Source organism: Calonectris borealis, chromosome 2, assembly GCF_964195595.1.
Source record: "Calonectris borealis chromosome 2, bCalBor7.hap1.2, whole genome shotgun sequence".
Classification (NCBI taxonomy): domain Eukaryota; kingdom Metazoa; phylum Chordata; class Aves; order Procellariiformes; family Procellariidae; genus Calonectris; species Calonectris borealis.
The window spans coordinates 153,356,875-153,375,158 of record NC_134313.1 but is presented as its reverse complement, the minus strand read 5'-3'; the positions used below and the strand labels follow the sequence as shown (position 1 = coordinate 153,375,158).

Sequence of the window (18,284 nt, the reverse complement as noted above, 5' to 3'; positions counted from 1 at the left end):
CTAGAAGCCAGATGACAAAGTGTCACAGCACATGAGTCCGCTCTACAACCCAGCCCGTGCCCTCAGCCTACTCTTTCTAAACACAAAATAGCATTCAATCCTTCCTGTTTTGTAGAAGACAAGAACTGGACCTTTACACAAGGTTGTCTCCTGCATTTGTACAGAGTCTGGTGCAGTTCTTGTTTTCAGCTTTCTCATCAGGCGAAGTCTGGTCCACCTTTCTGCAGCATTCAGCAGCCTGCAGGCAGCAGACCAGCTCCCTTAATCAACACCTTTCCTGGACATAAATGGTAAGGAAATATCTGAGTCACGCTGAGTGCTACACTGGACCTACAGTCTATAATTTTGCCTCAGTCTAGTCTTGCTGGACCTGAAAGTGAAACCAGGGTTTGGTTAACGGTCACATCTGCCAGGGTTCAGGATGTCCTGTTGACAACCTCCCATTTCACCTTCTTGCTGTTGTTGCCCTCCTTGCTCCCCACAGTCTTTGGCCCTGCGGTTTGAAGGTATTACCTGCCGCAGCACCACCAGCATCACCAGCCACAGCACCACCAGCAAAGCTGCTTTAGCGATGGTCACACATGATGTTGGTGTCTTTGCTTCTTGCATACGTGTTTCCATTTCAGCACACCCTCTTACCAATTCCTCCAAACCAAATACCCATAAAGAAGAGAAATAAGCACACATTTTATCTTTCAGGTGCTGCTTCACTGCTGTTGAGAAATCTTCCAAAGCTCATTTCTCCACAGCTCTTTGCATGCAAAAAGGCCTGTAATTAGGTGGCAACTTCAGAGCCTATCTTTGCTTTCTAGTAGACCAACATAATTATCTCCCCCCTTAGATGTTGTATGCCCAGTATGATGACGCTGCTGCTCCCAAGGATGGAGCACTGAGCCCCCCTTGCTCTAAGCCAGGGGCTATTCTAGGCACTGGTCCTGCAAAATGTTCAAAGGGGACAGTTCTTCTTCCTTCCTTAGGATTGTATTTAACAGAACTCCATGTTACAAAATTTAACTTCACCCCTACTTTATTTCACCCCAATGCTTTGGGGGCTGCGAGGCTGAGCAGGAAAAGCCCCTGCTAAGGCTGCGGCTCTGCCAGCTCTAGCTGCCCGCAGAAGCAGAGCAAACCCCTTGAGGCACCATTTCAGCCAACTTGGTTAAGCAGGTTCATCCTTGTCTACATGTTCCTCAGGACTTTGCCCAGCGCTGTCCCAGCTGCTGCCATGGATGGCAACAGGTCTCTTCAGCCGCTCTCCCTATGAGTGTGGCTATTTTGCAGTGTAGATAACACCTCATTTTGCACAATCATAAACAATTTCTCACCTACCCAACTTCTCAGGTCCTTCGACATACATGGCTGCAGTTATTTAGCCACCCAGCATGCCATAGTGCAGAGTGTACCAGGGACGTGAGGAAATTCTTTGAATTTCAAACATACATGTTTACTGTGAAGGAATCTGCAGCTGGAGGAGGGAGCTGTGAGAATGCAACGCCAAGGAAATGTTTGCTGAAAGCATTTAAAAAATAACCAGAGCACGAAGCAAGGGACAAACGCAACATTTTGCTGGGAGTGCAAACCAGAAACGAGGACTGTATTTTGGACTGTAGACAGGGCTCTACCAAACTGGTTTTGGATTGCCCCCTGATCCTGGCAAAGGAAGGGGGAGCGGGCAGAGCGGTGCTCCAGCCTGCCCCGGCGGTGCCAGCCGGGCTCTGCGAGGCAGCTGCCCACCACAGACAGCCGGGCTGGGGCTGCAGTCCCTTGGCTGGCTGGAGCGGGGCTGGCACTGGGGAGCTCCATCGCTCGCAGCCTCGGAAGCAAATTCTCCTCTCAGCCTGACAGGGCAGTTGATTTTTTCCTGGCTCCTCCAGTGAGACAGATTAGGCCCCAGAGTACCACTTTTAGGCTCTTTCTGCACGATATCCCTTGGAAAGGTGCCTTGCTGCCACTTTCCGGCATGCCAACCCGGCCTGCTGGCTGTCTGAGGCAAGGGCTGGGAGAGGGGTGTTGCAAGGACCAGCCAGGAGCTTCTTGCAGCACCAGCCCCAGGTGCCCCAAGCCCCCTGCACTCCGGGCTCCTGCCCTGCTGTGGGATGCATGGGAGCCTTGGTGCTCCCATCAGCCGGCGCTGCACCATCCTCAGGGGAGCCGGCTGCGGGCCGCGGTATGCGGCCAGCAGCTATTGACTTACTTTTCCGTGCATGGCCGGGTACGTAACCTTAATTAAAAACATGAAGCCCACAGTTTGTATCACATTTGCGATGTTAAACAAGCTCTGGAAATAGAAACCCTGTTTTCATTTAAGCTTTTCAACTGTGATCTAAGTAATAAAATATGGAGTGGGCGGGCGTGTGTGAGATTTACATGTGATGATTTGGGAGATCTTGCTGCTTTAGAGGCTTGTAAGGCGCCGTGGTGCCAACTGCTCCTGCCGCTGCTTCGCCGCGCTTGGCAGCGCCTGCCCCGCGCAGACTTTTGGTTTTTTCCAGAGCCGCTTTCCAAATGCTGATTTCTGCCCTCAGCTCTTGTTGCTGTGATTTATTCTTGGTGCGGGTGTGGGATCTATCAGTCCCTCAGCAACCTGCTGCCCTGGCTGCCCGTGCCCTGCCCGGCCCTGGGCAGGCAGGCAGGCGGGCAGCGCGCACTCGCACCGCTCCTGGGGACCACGGATGTCCTTGAGGACAGCCACGTACCGTGCAAGTGCAGACAATCATCCCCTGAGCCAAAGTCCCAGTGGCACCGTCATCATAAGACCCGGGGGAGGATTATCTTTGCCTTCCCAGTTTCTCCTGAACCACCACGCAGGGAATGAGCGTCCATCCCACCACGGCGGGCAGGCAGGAGGGGAGGCTCTTCTGAGGGCACCTGCTCTGTACCCTGCTGGTGCATGGGCTGACCCTGCTCCAGAGACTGACTGAGCCTGCAAGGTCCACAGAAACCTGCCGTGTCCCATCTGTGCCCCCCCTCAGGAGTTGGGGGCCAGAGCCTGCGCCTGCCCTGCAGGAGGGGATCACCCCGGCCATGCCAGAGGGGCTGGGAGAGGGGAATGGGAAGACAACAGGGCAAATGCTTGCATGAGGCTGCGAACGGTTGAGATCACCTTCCCATTTCGCTGGAGTGAGCAGGAGCCCTCAGGAGCTTGTTTTTGATCAAGCCTATCACTTTCTCAGTCTCCTTTTGCTGTAATATAATTATAACAATACTTCCCAGGTCATAAACAGTTCAGCTGGGCATGGCAATGATTGGAGCCGCGTGTTTTGCAGCAAGCCCCTAATAAGCACTCACATTAGCACAGACTAACAGGAGGCATTCGTCCCACGGTGTCACCGTATGCCCCTCTCCCCCCCCTCCCCAGGCTGTTTCCGAGTGCTCTGGCCAGGGCGTGTACTGTGGGGGAGCCTCGAACAGGGCTCTGCCCAAAGGCCTGTGGAAGCGTGGGGTGCATGGGCTGTGCAGAAGTGCTCCCGCGGTCATTTACGTCCGTTTCTATCCTTTCTTTTCTCGGCCGGGGACTGGCAGCAAGTTGTTTGTGCGGTTTTTTCCCCACCCTGGGGATAGAGATTTTTCTCCCTGAACAATGGGGCATCTTCAGCGCATTGCCCTTCCCCAACCTCCCTCCTGGTTCCCTTCAGCAACCGGAGAAATTACAATCGGGTCGGTGATCCCCGACGCCACGGTGCCCCTCTTCCAGGGACCCCCTTCCCCAACGCGTGTGGCTGTGTGACGTCGCAGAGAGCGGCCGTGACGTCACGTGCCCGTGACGAAGGTGTGCAGGGAGGGGGGTAGGTCGCAGAAAGCACCCCAGGGCCGGGCAGAAACGGTGCGGCAGAGCCTGGGAGGGCGGACGCGGCGGGCGAACGGGCGGATGCCCGGGGGCAGGAGCCGCCGCCGCCGCCGTGCCCCGCCGCGGGCCGGAGCGGCCGCGCCCGCAGCAGGTACCTGCCCCCGCCGCGGCTCCGGGGCCGGGAAGGCGGCAGCCCCCAGCCCGCCTGTTCCGGCCGCTCCAGCGCCGAGGGCTGCGGAGAACCGCGCAACCCCTCCGCGGTGGCCTCTCGGGCCCGGGAGGACGGGAGAGGAGGTGGCCAGGGTGGTGGAGACGGGAAGGGATAAAGCCGGTAGCGGCTATGCAGACTCAGGTCCTTCGGGGTCACGCTTGCGGGGACAAGGTCCGGGACAGGGAGCCCACCGGGAAGCGAGGCTTGGAGGGCGTGGGGGCGCGGGGGGTGCGCGCACGGGGCGTCCGCGCCCCGCACGTCCCGCCGGGCCCGCGGGCGCAGACGGCTGCTCCCCGTTCACCCGCGGCGGTCAAATAACGTCTGAATTACATCCTTGTAAATATTGACTGTGGCCATCTTCTTCGTTTCTGCGCACAGTAACCGAAATGTTAAGCGCGGCAGGGCCGGGGCCGGGCTGGCTGCGCCGCAAGGCGGCGGGGGGTGCGGGAGGTGTGGAGCAGCGGGGCCGGGGGAGCCGGGGAGGCCGGGACACATCCGTGGGAGCGGGCGGGGGGCTCCCGCAGACTTCGCCAGCGACCGAGCATCGCTTCTCCGCGGGAGCGCGCCGACCGCGCCGAGGATGCTGAAGGGAGCGGGCTGTCTCCCGGCTTGGGCTGCGGTCTAATTTATAAGCCTCGTAAGGTGGGGGGACGACGACAAGAGGAGACGGGGAAGGGAGGTGGGGGGGATGTTTCCTGGTCCGGCTTCATTAAACGCCGGCGTTTATGAGCGGCGCAGGGCTGCGACTGCCAGCACGGTCGCCGCCGCGCCGGCTGTGCCCCGCGCCCCCGACGGGGGTCTCCCTCGCGGGCAGCGTGACGCCAGCCGGTGTCCTCAGCCGTCTTTCACGGGGGACCCCCGCCGTGCACACCGGGGACTGCCCAGCTGTGCACCGCCGTCCCCTCGGCTGCCCCTCGCCGGGCTCCTACCGCCCCTCCACGCACCGCCCCCGGACGCCGCGCTGCCCGGGCGGGGCCCGTGCCCTTGCCGGGGCTGCCGGGGTCCCCTCGCCGGCGGTGCCCCCTCCCCCCCGGGGATGGGGAGCGGCGGTCCCGACAGTGTGAGTGGCTGCGCGGCGGCTGTGCCTCCGGGCGCTGGCTCTGCGCATTTGGTGGTCGTTAAAAACAATTTGTTTCCCTCCCCGTTTGGGGAGGGGGAAGGGGAAAATCATTCCGGGGGAGGGGAGGGGAAGGGAAAGGGGAAAAAAAAGGAGAGAGAGAGAGAGCGCGCAAGCAAGAGCGAAACACCAAACCCAACAGAAAACCCGCGCTCCGAACTATTGCGACACGGAGCGAGGAGCGCGGCGGAGGCTGGCGGCGAGGTGCGAGTGGGAGCGGGCCGGGCCATGGGAGCGGGCCGGGCCGAAGGGGCCGTGGGAGCGGGCCGGGCCGCGGGAGCGGACCGGACTCGGGTGGGGGGGCCGTGGGAGCGGGCCGGGCCGTGGGAGGGGCGGGTTCCCCCCCCCCCGTGGGTGGGCAGGCGGCGCCCGGTGCCTCCGCGCTGCCCCCCCGCCGGTCGCGCCGGGCGGGTCTCGGCGGTTCGGCGCGGCTGCCCGGTGACCGCTGCCGCCTCCCCGCAGCGCAGAGCGAGCCCCCGCACCTCGGAGCCGGCGGCCAGCCCGACGGCGGCCCCCAGCCCCCCACCATGAACACCATCGTCTTCAGCAAGCTCAGCGGCCAGGTGCTTTTCGAGGAGGACGCCAAGGAGCGGGAGCGGAGCGGCCGGCCCTACGTGGGGGTGGTGGAGGGGCCGCACCACGCCGAGGTGCTGCTCCCCGACAGCCCGTCCATCAAGGAGAGCCTCAGCCTGCGCAACCGGCGGACGGGGTATGCCGTGCGCTCGTTTCCGCGCCGCGCACCGGCTCCGCGGGGCGGCCCTGCGCGCCGCTGCCGGCGCTCCCAGCGCCGCGTACCCGGTTTGGGGTTGCGAGATAGGTTTCTAGATGGGTCCTCGCCCACGGCCCCGGGTCCATACTCTCTGGGACTCTCGTTCCACAGCTACGGTGGGAAATTCCGGTAATAGGTGATGCAGGGGCGTCCGACTGGGCTGGAATGTGCCAGACAGAGCGCTCCTGTCCTGCAGTGTTTGACCTCCCCCTCTCTGCTTCCAAACAAAAACAAACCGGGGCTCGTCCTATTTCGTCGGGCGCTTCATGTAATTAAAGCCCCCAAAAGAGAGGCGCAAGGCGGAACGTGTGAAACCTTCGGGACGGGGCGGCCGCGGGGCCGACTCCCGCCGGCGGTGCCGGGGCGGCCGGTTTGCGGCCGGGGCTGAGGCGAGCGGGCACTGCGCGGCCCCCACCACTTGTTCCGCCGTCCCGGCTGGTTTGCAGCGCGCTGAGCGAGCGGACGGGAAGGAGCGCTGTGGGCGCATTCCCTGGGATGGGATTTAAAACGGACTAGGTCTCTGCCAGTCAAGGACTGGGCAGGGTGATGTTAGGATCGGTTTTGCTAAAAAGGCAGCTGAGGCTGAGCCGTCTGCGGCTGGTTTTTTTTTGTGCCGGAACAGGTGAAATAGGAGGTGATGAGAGGACGTGTTAGCTCCGGCGGGTTGTCAGCCTAACTCGAAGTGTTGAACTCGCGAGCGCGGACCAGACATTTCGGGTCAGCTTTACAAAGTAAAGACTAAGGAGCACAGTCAGGCGGCACCGAAACCGAAAAATCCCGAGGAGCTGTTTTTACTGCCGAATTTCCACCTTAACGATTGCATCAGCTCGTACTGTTTAACGGCGGTGCTGGTTGGTAGGACGTAGGTTGTGTTTCATCGAAACGTTATTAGCAGCCGATCGCGGCGGAGCTGGGTTGCCGAGGGAGCCCTGGACGAGGCAGCGCCCGCGGCCCGGCATGGCTCGGCTCGGCCCGGCGCGGCGCGGCACGGCTTGGCATGGCTCGGCTCGGCACGGAACGGAACGGCCCGGCCCGGCGCGGCACAGCTCGGCCCGGCGCGGCCCGGCACGGCACGGCCCCGTGGCGCCCCCTGCCGCCGCCGCCGTGAGCGGCCGCACCGCCCGCGCAGCGCTGTCCGCCGGGCGCGCCACCGGCCCCAGCCCGCCTCGGGGTTTTCCTTCTGATTCCCCCGGTTTTTCACTCGCTTTTTGTTTTCGACCGTTTTTTACAAACAAACACCTTTTTCTTTTTTTTTTTTTCTTTTTTTTCCGAACGGGAGCTGCGTTTGATTCCCCCCGGTTTCACCTTTTTCCCCGGCAGGCGCGGGGCTTTGGGGCTGTTTCGCGTCGCTGACGGCGGCGTTGGGGGGCGGCACGCCCGCTGCCCGAGAGCACTTCTCGCCGCCGGCTCCGAGCAGGGAAATGACCCGGGAGATTTGCGGGTATCTCTGAATATAACCGGCAAATAAATTCGGGCGGGGGGCAGGCTCGGTTGGCCCGGGGGCAGCCCGCACGCCAGCGCTGTTCCCCCGGCTGCGCCGCGCTGGGATGCGCGGCTGGGGCCGTGCGGGGCGGCTCGGGCCCCGCTGGAAAGCCCCTCTTTAAACAGGCCAAGCAGACGCCTGGCAGATGCTGAGCGTCGGGACACTCACAGCCCGCACCGGCGGAGCCCTGACCCCGCTGAAATCCCCGCGGTGGAGCCGCCCGGGCCGCAGCATCATCACGGCCAGCGCCCGGGGCGGGCGAAGCCGGCCCCGAGCCCTCCCCTCTTGGTCCGCTCCCCAGACCCTCGACCGCGGAGTTTGGGGGAGCTGCGCGCATCGCGTCTCCTGAGCAGCCGGCCCGGGGCGACCGTGGAAAGTCCCCGAGCACCCCGCGGGGACGGGGCTCGGCTCCCCGCGGGCAGGGCGCTCCCCTCCGGGCAGGGACAGACCCTGGCAGGGCGCACCCCGGGGTGGGGGCCGCCCCCCCGAGCAGGCTCCCTTCGGGCAGGGCGTCCCGCGGGCGGGTGCGCATCCCTGCGCGCCTCCCGCACCCGCAGCGGCGGCCGCGCAAGGGAGCTCGGCGCCGGGGCCGGGGCCGGGGCCGGGGGGGAGGGGGTCCGGGCAGGTGCCCACTGACCCGGCCGCGGTCCTGAGCGCCCCTTCTCCGCGGCAGGGCGCGGCAGAGCGGCGGGAAGGTGCGGCACAAGCGGCAGGCGCTGCAGGACATGGCGCGGCCGCTCAAGCAGTGGCTCTACAAGCACCGCGACAACCCCTACCCCACCAAGACCGAGAAGATCCTGCTGGCCCTCGGCTCCCAGATGACCCTGGTGCAGGTAAGGGACCCCCCTGCCCCCACCTCCGGCGGCTGCTCTGGGGCGTTTCGTGGACGGGACGGACAGGGACAGCATCAGCTAAAGACCCCTGTGTGAGCTGAGCAAGAGGCAGCACCGGGCATCAGGGGAGGCATCAGTGCAGCCAGCAAGGCCAGGGGTCCTGTGCTTATCCTTCCCTCCACCCGCCCCAGGGCTCCCCTCCAGCAGGACTCTATCCCCCAAACAGGAATTCCCACATCTGGGCTGTCCTGACTGGGGAGGTGCTAAAGGCAATCGGCAAAAGGTGTGTGCTTTCCCTTCCAGGAAAAGATGCCCCCATCCTTTAATCTCATTCATAAATACAGTGGAAATATTTTTGCTTAGTCTTTAAAAATCTTCAGGTAAAAAAAAATCAGTAATGGGAGATTTCAGCACAGAATATGAATTGTTGAGGAAGTTGTAGGGAGCTACTCTTTTCCCTTTTGAAAATGGGCTAGAAGGGAAACAGTTATATTGTTCTGATAATAATCATCACCCGTTGCACAGACATGAGTGTTACCATACACACTGTGAGCAGCGGCTCAGCATGGAGTGACTGTGCTTCACAGTCTTGCAGGAATTATCATTATAGTGTAATTAGACATGGGGAGTAATTGTTTTGCTCTCAGGTAAAACTCTCCTGAAATGACTGGCAGTTGTGTTGCACTAAGACGTATAAAGTTGGCTGTGAATGTTTATAAATCTTACTTCTTTGTTCTCTTTGCCATCTGGCACTCTATTGAAATATGTGGTTAAATGTTATCGGTTGCTGAGTGATGCTATCTCAGGTCTGGATTCTGCAAAGATTTATGCATTGTGAATAATCTAATTTCCTTACTGGGAGCTACTGCTAGGTGCATAAAATGAAACACATGTGTTTGCAGGATCGGGTCCTCAGCACTCTGCCTAACACATTATGTGTCACTTTGCAAAGGACATGAAGATATCAAAATAACCTGAAGTATTAGAAAAAGGAGGTGGTAATTCAGCATTATTATTTTGAGTACTCCTTCAAAAAAACCAGTGCTATGAACTTCAATCCTAGTAACAGCAAAATGGGAAACTTTTACACTTTAGTACCTCACTGTGAAACTATTGCACTAGAAAAAACACTATAGCTTTGACAAAAATAATATTAATGTCTTAGAAAATGCCAGTTATAACTGGAAGATATAGTTAAAACAACTTCTCTTGCTTTTAAAAAATATACATGAAAGGTTTGCTCAGACTTTTAATAATATGATTGCATAAACACTATCCATTCAATGCGGCAATTCATTAGGAGTAGTTTATTGGCCTTTTAGAATATTCCTGTATTTTTACATGAGATTTAAAACATACATCCAGAATACATGTTGGGAGACTTTCACGTTAATGACATCTTGAGGAGTTCTTCTCCTGTTCTTTTATAAATGCCTCGGAACAAACAGACAAGGCAAAAAAATCGTGGGTTTTTGCAGTATTTCTCTCATGGCAGCTTTGATAAATCCTGATGGGGATATGCTGTGTTAGCCTTTATAAAAGCATCAAGTGAGCCATGGCTACTACTCCATAGAGTTTTACGATCTACGTAAGGTGTAGAATAAAATTAAAAAGGATCTTGGAGGGCTACGTTTATCTCTGTTAGACCCCTGTGACTCTAGTGGATTTACGCTGAAGCTGAATTTGACCAGCCTTATTTCTATGAACTGTAATATTTGAAAGAGCTGTGCAAACCAGACCATCTATCTTCATTTACAGAAGCGCACCATCAAAAAGAAACCCCAGATGTTTCTTCCATCATTTGGGTGCAATGCTCTTTTAATCCAGGAATACGATAGCATCTGTATGAGAGGTAAATACGTATGTCTGGCACTAGCAGTAATTCCTGAGCCTGGAAGAAAAAACACACCCCCCACATCTACTTTTCGGATGCCCAGAAAGAACGAGACTGTAATCCAGATCAAAATTCTTGTTCTCTGAGAGTGAGAGAGAAAGCGCCAGGCTGTGATCTCAGTCACACTGGGTACATCTGAAATAGCTTCGCCGAAGGGTGTGCTCTTTCAGCTGAGTAGTATAGCCAAAAGCGGGTTCGGGACTGGGCTTTGGTATCTGCTGGAAAGCTTTGCTTCTCTCCCAGGAGGGGCACTTTGCAAAAATATCAACCAGGTCTCTTGTGATTGCTTTTCTAATCTAGTGAGACCAGACATCGTTAGAGAACCAGGAATCAGTGTGTGATGTTTTCTCCTGGTTACACGCCTTCACGTTTGCTGACCTGTCTCATATTTCCTACTCTTCTTCCATTTCTCGGTGCTGTCCCGCGGTGTTTGTTCTTGGTGGGACCGTACGCTTGCCCCCACAGCTTTCCACTCCTGTGGAGGCTGTTGTCTGCTGACAGCTGTTACCTCGTCCCAGCATCCCTCGTGTGCTGACACCTTGTCATTGGAAGCCCTAGGGAAGACAAAAGATACTGTTGAAAACCCCTTTGAGTTTCTGCCAACATGCCGTTTAGGGAATGAATGGTTGGGGATTTTTGTTTTTCACCTGACTGCTGACCTTGGAAAAGCTTTTCAGCAGCTGCCTGGAAGATGATGTTGGTCACAGTACTACTGATAATATGGCTGTAACTCTTCTCCATGTGCTTTTCTTTCATATAACGAACCTTATTCCGGTATGTACCATCTATCCAAAGGAGCTCATGGAGGGCTGTGGCATATAACCGATCCTTCTGTGAGACAAGGAGGTGAACATGCAGCCCTGTTTTCTACTGTTATTATTAGGACAGTATCTGCATGTCAAATCTTCCATTATTTTATTTTCATGTTTTGCTATCACCCCGTTGGCTGATTTTAAATTCATTTATTCTACCTCACTAGTACTTTGGCTTAATCCCCTGTTCCTGGGTGCAGTGGGACAGCAAGGGGGCTGTTCCAGCTGCGTGTCCGACAGCACTGCAGAAGGAAAGTCAAACTGTTTCAAGGAGGTAGGATTTCGCAGGAATCATAAATCATCTTGTTTCTTAATAAGTAGTAGCAAAACCTGGGGCAAATTCTGGGCTGACTGATTCCTGAGCAGGCCAACAAGGTCTTCGAGAGTCCTCAAGGCAAATGTTATTGCAGCTTTCAGTCCAACAGTCCAAAGTTTTTTACTTCCCCAACTGCCAAAGCAGGAAACCAAAAAAGCAATATAGTTTGAAAAGGCATTTTATGTTTTACTCCAATTAGATTCCAATTCAGAATCCAATAATTTGTCCTATTAATATGCTATTAATATGCTACATTTTCATTTGTATTATTACCACAGTGTGCTTGATTTATTTTATTTTAAATTTTGGTTTAGACGTTCTTGTGAAATAAAAAAGAAAAACGGCTGTATATGCCTTCCAGAAAGAAATATGAATGGCCGTATTGTTGAAGAGAAGTTTTTTGCAATACTAGGATTAATATATTGGTCATGTGCTGCTATGGATTTAATAGTATTCAGATTCATAAAGGCATATCTGGAGGAGGAGAATCGCTTGATTTCTGTTCCCTTTCCGAAACTTTGGCCACTCTTAAGCTGTGAAGCAGAACAGATTACAATAAAATTGAAGAGTCTCTTCAGAAGCAAAGCCAGAGGGTCAGTATTTCATGCAGCCGATATAAGTACCTGATGCTCTTTGGGAATGACTGAGCTGCTGTAAAATATGAATGCTGGAAAGCACATCTATTATCATTCTCCTTGGGTTTTGTCTTTTTACTTCTTGAAGAACTACATGATTGTTACTTTCCAAGAATAGTGAGTTTCATCATGTGTTCTTTCAAAATACTTAGTTCTTCAGAGGTTTCTGAGACAAAGATTTTCCCACTGGCTTGTATGTAAATCATTGGTTTGGGTTTTTTTATTATTTTTGGAGGTCACAGTAGTGTAACTTGGGGGCATCCTAAAGGATGGCTGGCTTTTGGCAGCTTTGGTTGTTTCTTTTTGTAACAGGTTAAGTAGGTGTGGTGCAAACGGGCACTTGTAGTGAGTGGGACCTACAGCAGTAGGCGTGCAACTTTTTAAAGACCGCATGGGTACACAAGGTAACATTTGAGGCTGGTTGAAATTAGTGACAAAACTGTCCTTGGCTTTAGAGGAGCCAGGAACAGCCTGCAATAACCCAGCCCGTGGCTGGAGTTCAGGGTGAGCGTGCCGTCTGGTACAGCCTGTGGCCATGCAGACTCTTCCAGTCCACACACCTGGAGGTTGTCCAGGACTGAAGAGTGGGAGAGATGTTGAATCTCTTGCTGTCTTAAAGATCAAGCTTTTCTAGCAACATACACCAGTGCCTGAGAGCAGGAAAGCACCCCGAGATACCACACTGTAGATCTAAGCTAAAAATCTCTTAAGTGGATTTGCCTTCAGCTTTAACGGGCCTTGTTGTAATTGCATTTGGGAGAAGAATTTCTGGAGTGAGAGTTTGCTGTTTTGTGCTTTAGCAGAAAGCTCCTCTTGTAAATGCTGACTTAAGGTTCTTTCATAATGATCAAATACTACTATTTCCTCCTCTCATAGCGGAAGACTTAAAATATGACTCATCTTTTCATATTGATATGCAGAAAGCAAAGCTTTGGCATGGGAAGAATGAGCCCAAAATAAACCAAGAGTACCATGCAAAAATCACTCCTGCTAAATTTAATTGCTTTTATGTATGAGTCACACTAATACTACCCTATCTTTCTTTTCTGTACGTGGCACTTCACTGATGAAATATTTCAATATGTAATGAAATGGAGCATAATTAACCTCTTTCTAGTGAGACGTTGGAAAGCTGTCAGTTTTGTAAGATGCTGCAGTAACTGCTATAATATTCAGTGGGACCCTGGCCTGATCCATCCCTATCATTACATACTGGATTTCAGAGTTATACTAAATCCTGCAGCAGCCAGGTGACTGCTGCTTCAGCTGAGCAGTCTGGAGTGAGTTTGTTAACAGCGTTAGAAAGTGGATGGATTCCAGCCCACCCTTTCTGGTTTACTATAATGATTGCTGTGTCAATATGACGACTATAAACAAGTAGCCTTGGAAGAGAATGAAAATTACTTACTTTTCTCTGCCAGCTACAGTTTCGGTCTTCTAACCTGTCATAGCAAACTACATGGTTTGTAAAGTTACGTGTTTGGTATCTGAGCGCTGATCCAGGGCTCACTGTATTTTCAGTGGAACCCTGTTTCATGTAAATGTGATTTTAAGTAAAATCAAAGCGACAGGCTTAGGGTGCCGCTGACTTCTGGTGGGACTCGGAACCAAAGTTTTGGTTTTGCTTTAGGCAGATAGTGTTTATTTTGCTCGTAATTCCCCTAGAAGAGAGTACGAATCCAGAATAATTAGCCAAATACTTTTGTGCAATTTATATAACCTTAGCTACAATAGACAGATGACAAAACTAGGGCCAAAATCCAACACTGAGGTCTACAGTTTGGCTCCTAAGTAGGTGGGGTAGCATGTATTGATAAAAGATGTGTTAACTTGCATTGCAGGTTAACATAAATTAAATGGTATGATTGTTCCCAGGTCAGAACATGGCTGCAGTAGTCTCAGCTTCCTCACAACACAAAGATGTGAGCGGGGCTGTAGACTCTCCCGACATGCTTTACATTCTCCTTTGCAAGTAATGCTACTCTGCCTCCTTCTTGCAGAGGTCGTGTCAAAATACAAGTATTCCTGCAAGGAGTAAATAGCATTTTTAAGACCTGATTTATCATTAAACAAATATTGTTAGAGTGTAGATAGCTTGCCTCTGCTCTTGCTCGTAGTAAGGTTATGGTAAGGTCGCTCTGTCAGTATCAGTATTTCCTATTTTATGTATTTTTAAGTTACAGTAGAATCAAGGCCAGCATTTTCTCAGGTACGCTTTCATGCAAAGTCACTGCAAGTACACGCATCCCATTTGGTGGTTTGATTAGCACTGCTGGCACAGAAGACTGTACTGTGCCCTTTTGCCCCCTTGGTAGCTAAAGCACCGTGAAATCCTTGCGTTTGAGCCTGACTTTGTGGTGACCCTGTATGCTAGAAGGATACTAACGTGCATCCGTTGTGCAATGTCAAACTGGAAAATGCTCTGCAGCTGAGAAGAACAAAGACAAGCCAGTCTCTTGTTCAGTAGTCCCTGTGTGAGAAATCTGCATCTTCTCTGCTTTTTAGCGTTTCCATAACAAAGAGTTCATAAAAGCTGCTGCTCTGTAGAGCAAATAGTTGATTTCTGCAGTGACTCAAAGCAGGTTATATTCTGTGTAAGACTTTCCTGATACCCACTAGCTGTCAGAGTACTGATAAGGCACGAGGGAGCATTTGGGCTTTTATATAACCAAATTCAGACTGGGTTCTTCTGTTCAACAGCCTTATTGTAGCCTACATAAATGTCAAAGGCAAATTACCTAACATTAGCTATTAGTTTTCATTTAGGGTGTTGGTAACACGGCGAAGATTCGTATTGAAAATTCAGGGCATTATCTTTAATAAAAAAGAAAGATGGATATAAAATTAATATTTTGGGACACCTTAATTAAAACCTTGTTAATAATGAGGGTTTGCTAACACTCGGGAAGGGTGGAAAGCCTGAACCTGCCTTCTTGGCTGAGGTTCCTGCTCTGCTCACTGATAGTTTCATGGGCTCCTGTTCATGTTTCCTTTGTTTGCCATTTTATTAGGGTATACATAAACCTCATCAGAACTATACAGGTTAGATTTGTTTATTTGCACCATTTTCAAGGGAAACTAATACATTCATTTGTATGCAGGTATCAAACTGGTTTGCCAATGCAAGACGTCGCCTGAAGAATACTGTCAGGCAACCAGATCTTAGCTGGGCTTTACGAATAAAACTGTACAACAAATATGTTCAAGGAAATGCTGAACGACTCAGCGTGAGCAGTGATGACTCATGCTCTGAAGGTTTGTTGGTGCTCTTTTTATCAATTTTAAACCGATTAAAATATATTTATAAAGTATCAAATACCCAAAGTTAGCTCTGATTTCTCACAGAACGCCCTCAGTGGATCCGCCTTTACTTTTTGTGAATTAGGTGCCAGTTTTGGCTCCCAACTACTATGCAGCCTTGCAAAGCAGGATTGTGTAGGTTAATCGGGGTGACAGCCTGGTGGCATGGTATTTGCCCGTTTCGTATAGCATTATTAATAGAAAGATAATTGTTAGTTCATTACATTCTACAAGCCTATTGCTTCAATCTGCATTAAAGGAAAAAATCTATTACATTTGTTGATTTAAGGAAATGAGAAATCTCTTGACTGGTACTTCCCTTGATGGAAGGGCTATAGGAATATCACATCATTAACAAGAGAATCTGATTAACTTCAGTGGGGCTTATTATATGGTAAACTGAATATTACTGTTATTTATTTCATGTATTTTACCAGCAAACATTTTCCTTAAAAGGTGCACTGAAATTCTCTTTCTTATCCAAATTAACAAATGTAGGAATTTTTTAAATAGCACCCTATATTTTTTAGTAGAACATTTGTATTAATTATGTCTGTGGGTGCTTTTTTTAGTCGGTTGTGTCATGGAGAAACATTGACAGGAACAAATGCTGCGGAACATTGTCAGAAATGTGTATGTGAATTTTTAGAAGAATATGTTTCAGTTTGTACTCAGTTTCAATTCTCTTTGTTCTAATCTCAGTTTGTACTCATATTTCTTTGGTTTGCACTTTCCTTTAAAAGATTGGTTGCAGGACAATTAAAGGAGTACAGTTGAAGCAAATACACTTAAATATGTCATATTACCCAGGAGAAGCAAATTTCAAGTTATGATAGTAAGAATTCAGCTTATTCACCCAGATTCTGAAATGTTTATGATTGATTTAGGGTACTTTTTAGTTTTTTTTCTACCTGCCTTGTGTGGCTCTTGAACAAATTAGACCCAGACACTGTTTTCTACAGTTAATTAATTTGGAATAGCTGGAACATCTGAGAACCCTGGGAACTACTGTGAGGAACATGCGAACAGAAGAAAATGAAAATCATTGTCTAAAGCTGAAGTCTAAAATTATTTGTCTAGGTTTAGTTATATTTATAGCAATTTAAAACATGTAGAAAAAGCGTCTTATTAAATATTAGGTATTCGATGCTGTATCTTTCTTCCTTTGTTTTCAGATGGAGAAAATCCTCCAAGAAACCATATGAATGAAGGGGGATATAACAAACCAGTTCATCACACTGTGATTAAAACTGAAAGTTCAGTAATAAAAACAGGAGTGAGACCAGAAACAAGTGCCAATGAGGATTACGTGTCACCCCCCAAATACAAAAGCAGCTTATTGAATCGTTACCTAAATGACTCATTGCGACATGTCATGGCTACTAATGCAGCTATGATGGAAAAAACAAGACAAAGGAATCACTCTGGTTCATTTAGTTCCAATGAATTTGAGGAGGAATTGGTGTCTCCATCATCATCAGAGACAGAAGGCAATTTTGTCTACCGGACAGGTAAGGGATTCTTTCTGCATCGTTTCTAATACAGCTGGCTTTGGTGGATGGTGTCACCTGGAATGAGTGTCACCTGATTGTGCCTTTTATGAGAGTAGATCACTCCTATCCATCCTCTCGTATGAGAGTGGATAACTCCTGTCCACCCTCTCATTCACTGGAGAAGTGCTATCAGCAGTATTGAAATGAAATGCTGTTCTTGACATCTTGAATGCTTGATGAAGCTGGTTTGCTTTTTGAATGGAGCTATGGAACTGATTTTTGAAATGACAATTACAGGCTGTTTTTGTCAGCGCTAAGACAAGCCTAAAGAAGGAGAAAACTCTTGAGCGTTCTGTTACAATAAAGGAGGACTAGAGGAGGACTAAAGTGACTCCATGGCACCAGCTGGAAGGAAGAGGAGGGATTTGAAATTTCAAGGTGGCTGTTTGTGGCTCTTACATGAGCCATATGCCCCCCAACAGAGTGCTGGTGAACACCTTCCCCTGTTGTACAGCATCTTTTCTGTCCTCGGAGTGCCTTCTCTGGTGCGCGGCCCTTTGGTGCTCATGCATCTCTTAGGAACGCATGGATTAGTTTAGACCAATTTCTGCATCACTCTCCAGACACCGTGCACTGAGCTAAGGGGCCACAGACTTGGCCATTAAATATCTTGGCTTAGTGTTTTTTGAAGGGTTACACATAATTTATTATTTTAATCTTATCTATAAAAACCTAAAAGCATGATTTATATCATCCGTTGTGTTACCAGTCAGAGGAAGGCACATGGGTCTGCCTGGTTCATGCCAGTAAATTGCTGTAAATCAGGGCAAGATCGGGACCTGCTCAGGTCCCTGTGGGGCAGGGAGTTCTGGAAGGCTCCTCTTGTGAAGCTTGTTCTGTATTTCTTCAGGGACGTAAGGCAAAGGCTGTCCCTTTATCTTTGAAAAAAATGCAGTCTTGCATCCCAAGCACTGGAGGTCTCCACCAGCGTCTCAGGGTTTGCACCCATCGCAGCAGCCCTTTGCGTTGTCCCGGGGCCTTTCTCAGGGGGTTATTCTGCCAGGGACCACTCTGCAGGCAGCATCGCTTTTGGGATGGGTGAATTTTGATAAAAAGTACTGGACGGCTTTGCCCTAAAGTTAATATAGCTTTCGATGTTGTACTTGGTTCCCCTTGGCTTCCCTGGCAGGCAGGTTGGGGTGCTCCTCGCCTTTGCAACCTCCCAAGTTTGCAGCCTTTGCCCTTTCTTTCCTGGCCCATTTCATGTGATTTTTTGTCCCTGTGGTGGGGCCACAAGGATTTCAGGAGGCTCTATGCTCTGGCAGGGGTAGGAGGACGTTGGTCCATGCAGGTTGCAGGGGATGGCCAAGGGGGGAGGAGGGGCCCTGTAGAGAAGTGGGATCTCGTGGGGAGCAAGAATAGTGCAGGCATGATGAATAAGTTTCAAAATTAACTCTCTCTGTTCATTTAGCTTGTTTTTTTTCAACATACCAAATGCATTTGGTCCCCATTATGGGCATATTGTCTGCCAAGTTTTATTTTTAAGTGAAAAGTTACTCAAGAACAGATGCAGCAGCTCAGATATGTAAACTTCTGTTTTTCTGTACTTTTATACCATAACTTAAAAATGGACA

The 18,284-nt window shown here is 51.0% G+C and overlaps 1 protein-coding gene across 3 annotated transcripts in view; it reads left to right on the top strand.

Moving 5' to 3' along the window:
• The first annotated feature begins 4,971 nt into the window (after positions 1–4,971).
• Positions 4,972–18,284, top strand: part of MKX (mohawk homeobox) — a 48,551-nt gene continuing 35,238 nt past the window's right edge. The window contains exons 1-5 of one of the 3 annotated variants that reach the window (XM_075143978.1): positions 4,972–5,058; positions 5,578–5,824; positions 8,041–8,200; positions 14,959–15,112; positions 16,333–16,668. In XM_075143978.1, coding sequence (XP_075000079.1) covers positions 5,643–5,824; positions 8,041–8,200; positions 14,959–15,112; positions 16,333–16,668 — 832 coding nt within the window. In that variant the 5' untranslated portion in view covers positions 4,972–5,058; positions 5,578–5,642. Of the gene's footprint in view, positions 5,059–5,203; positions 5,320–5,577; positions 5,825–8,040; positions 8,201–14,958; positions 15,113–16,332; positions 16,669–18,284 lie in introns of those variants that run through there. The other 2 variants (XM_075143980.1, XM_075143979.1) reach the window with 2 other exon arrangements.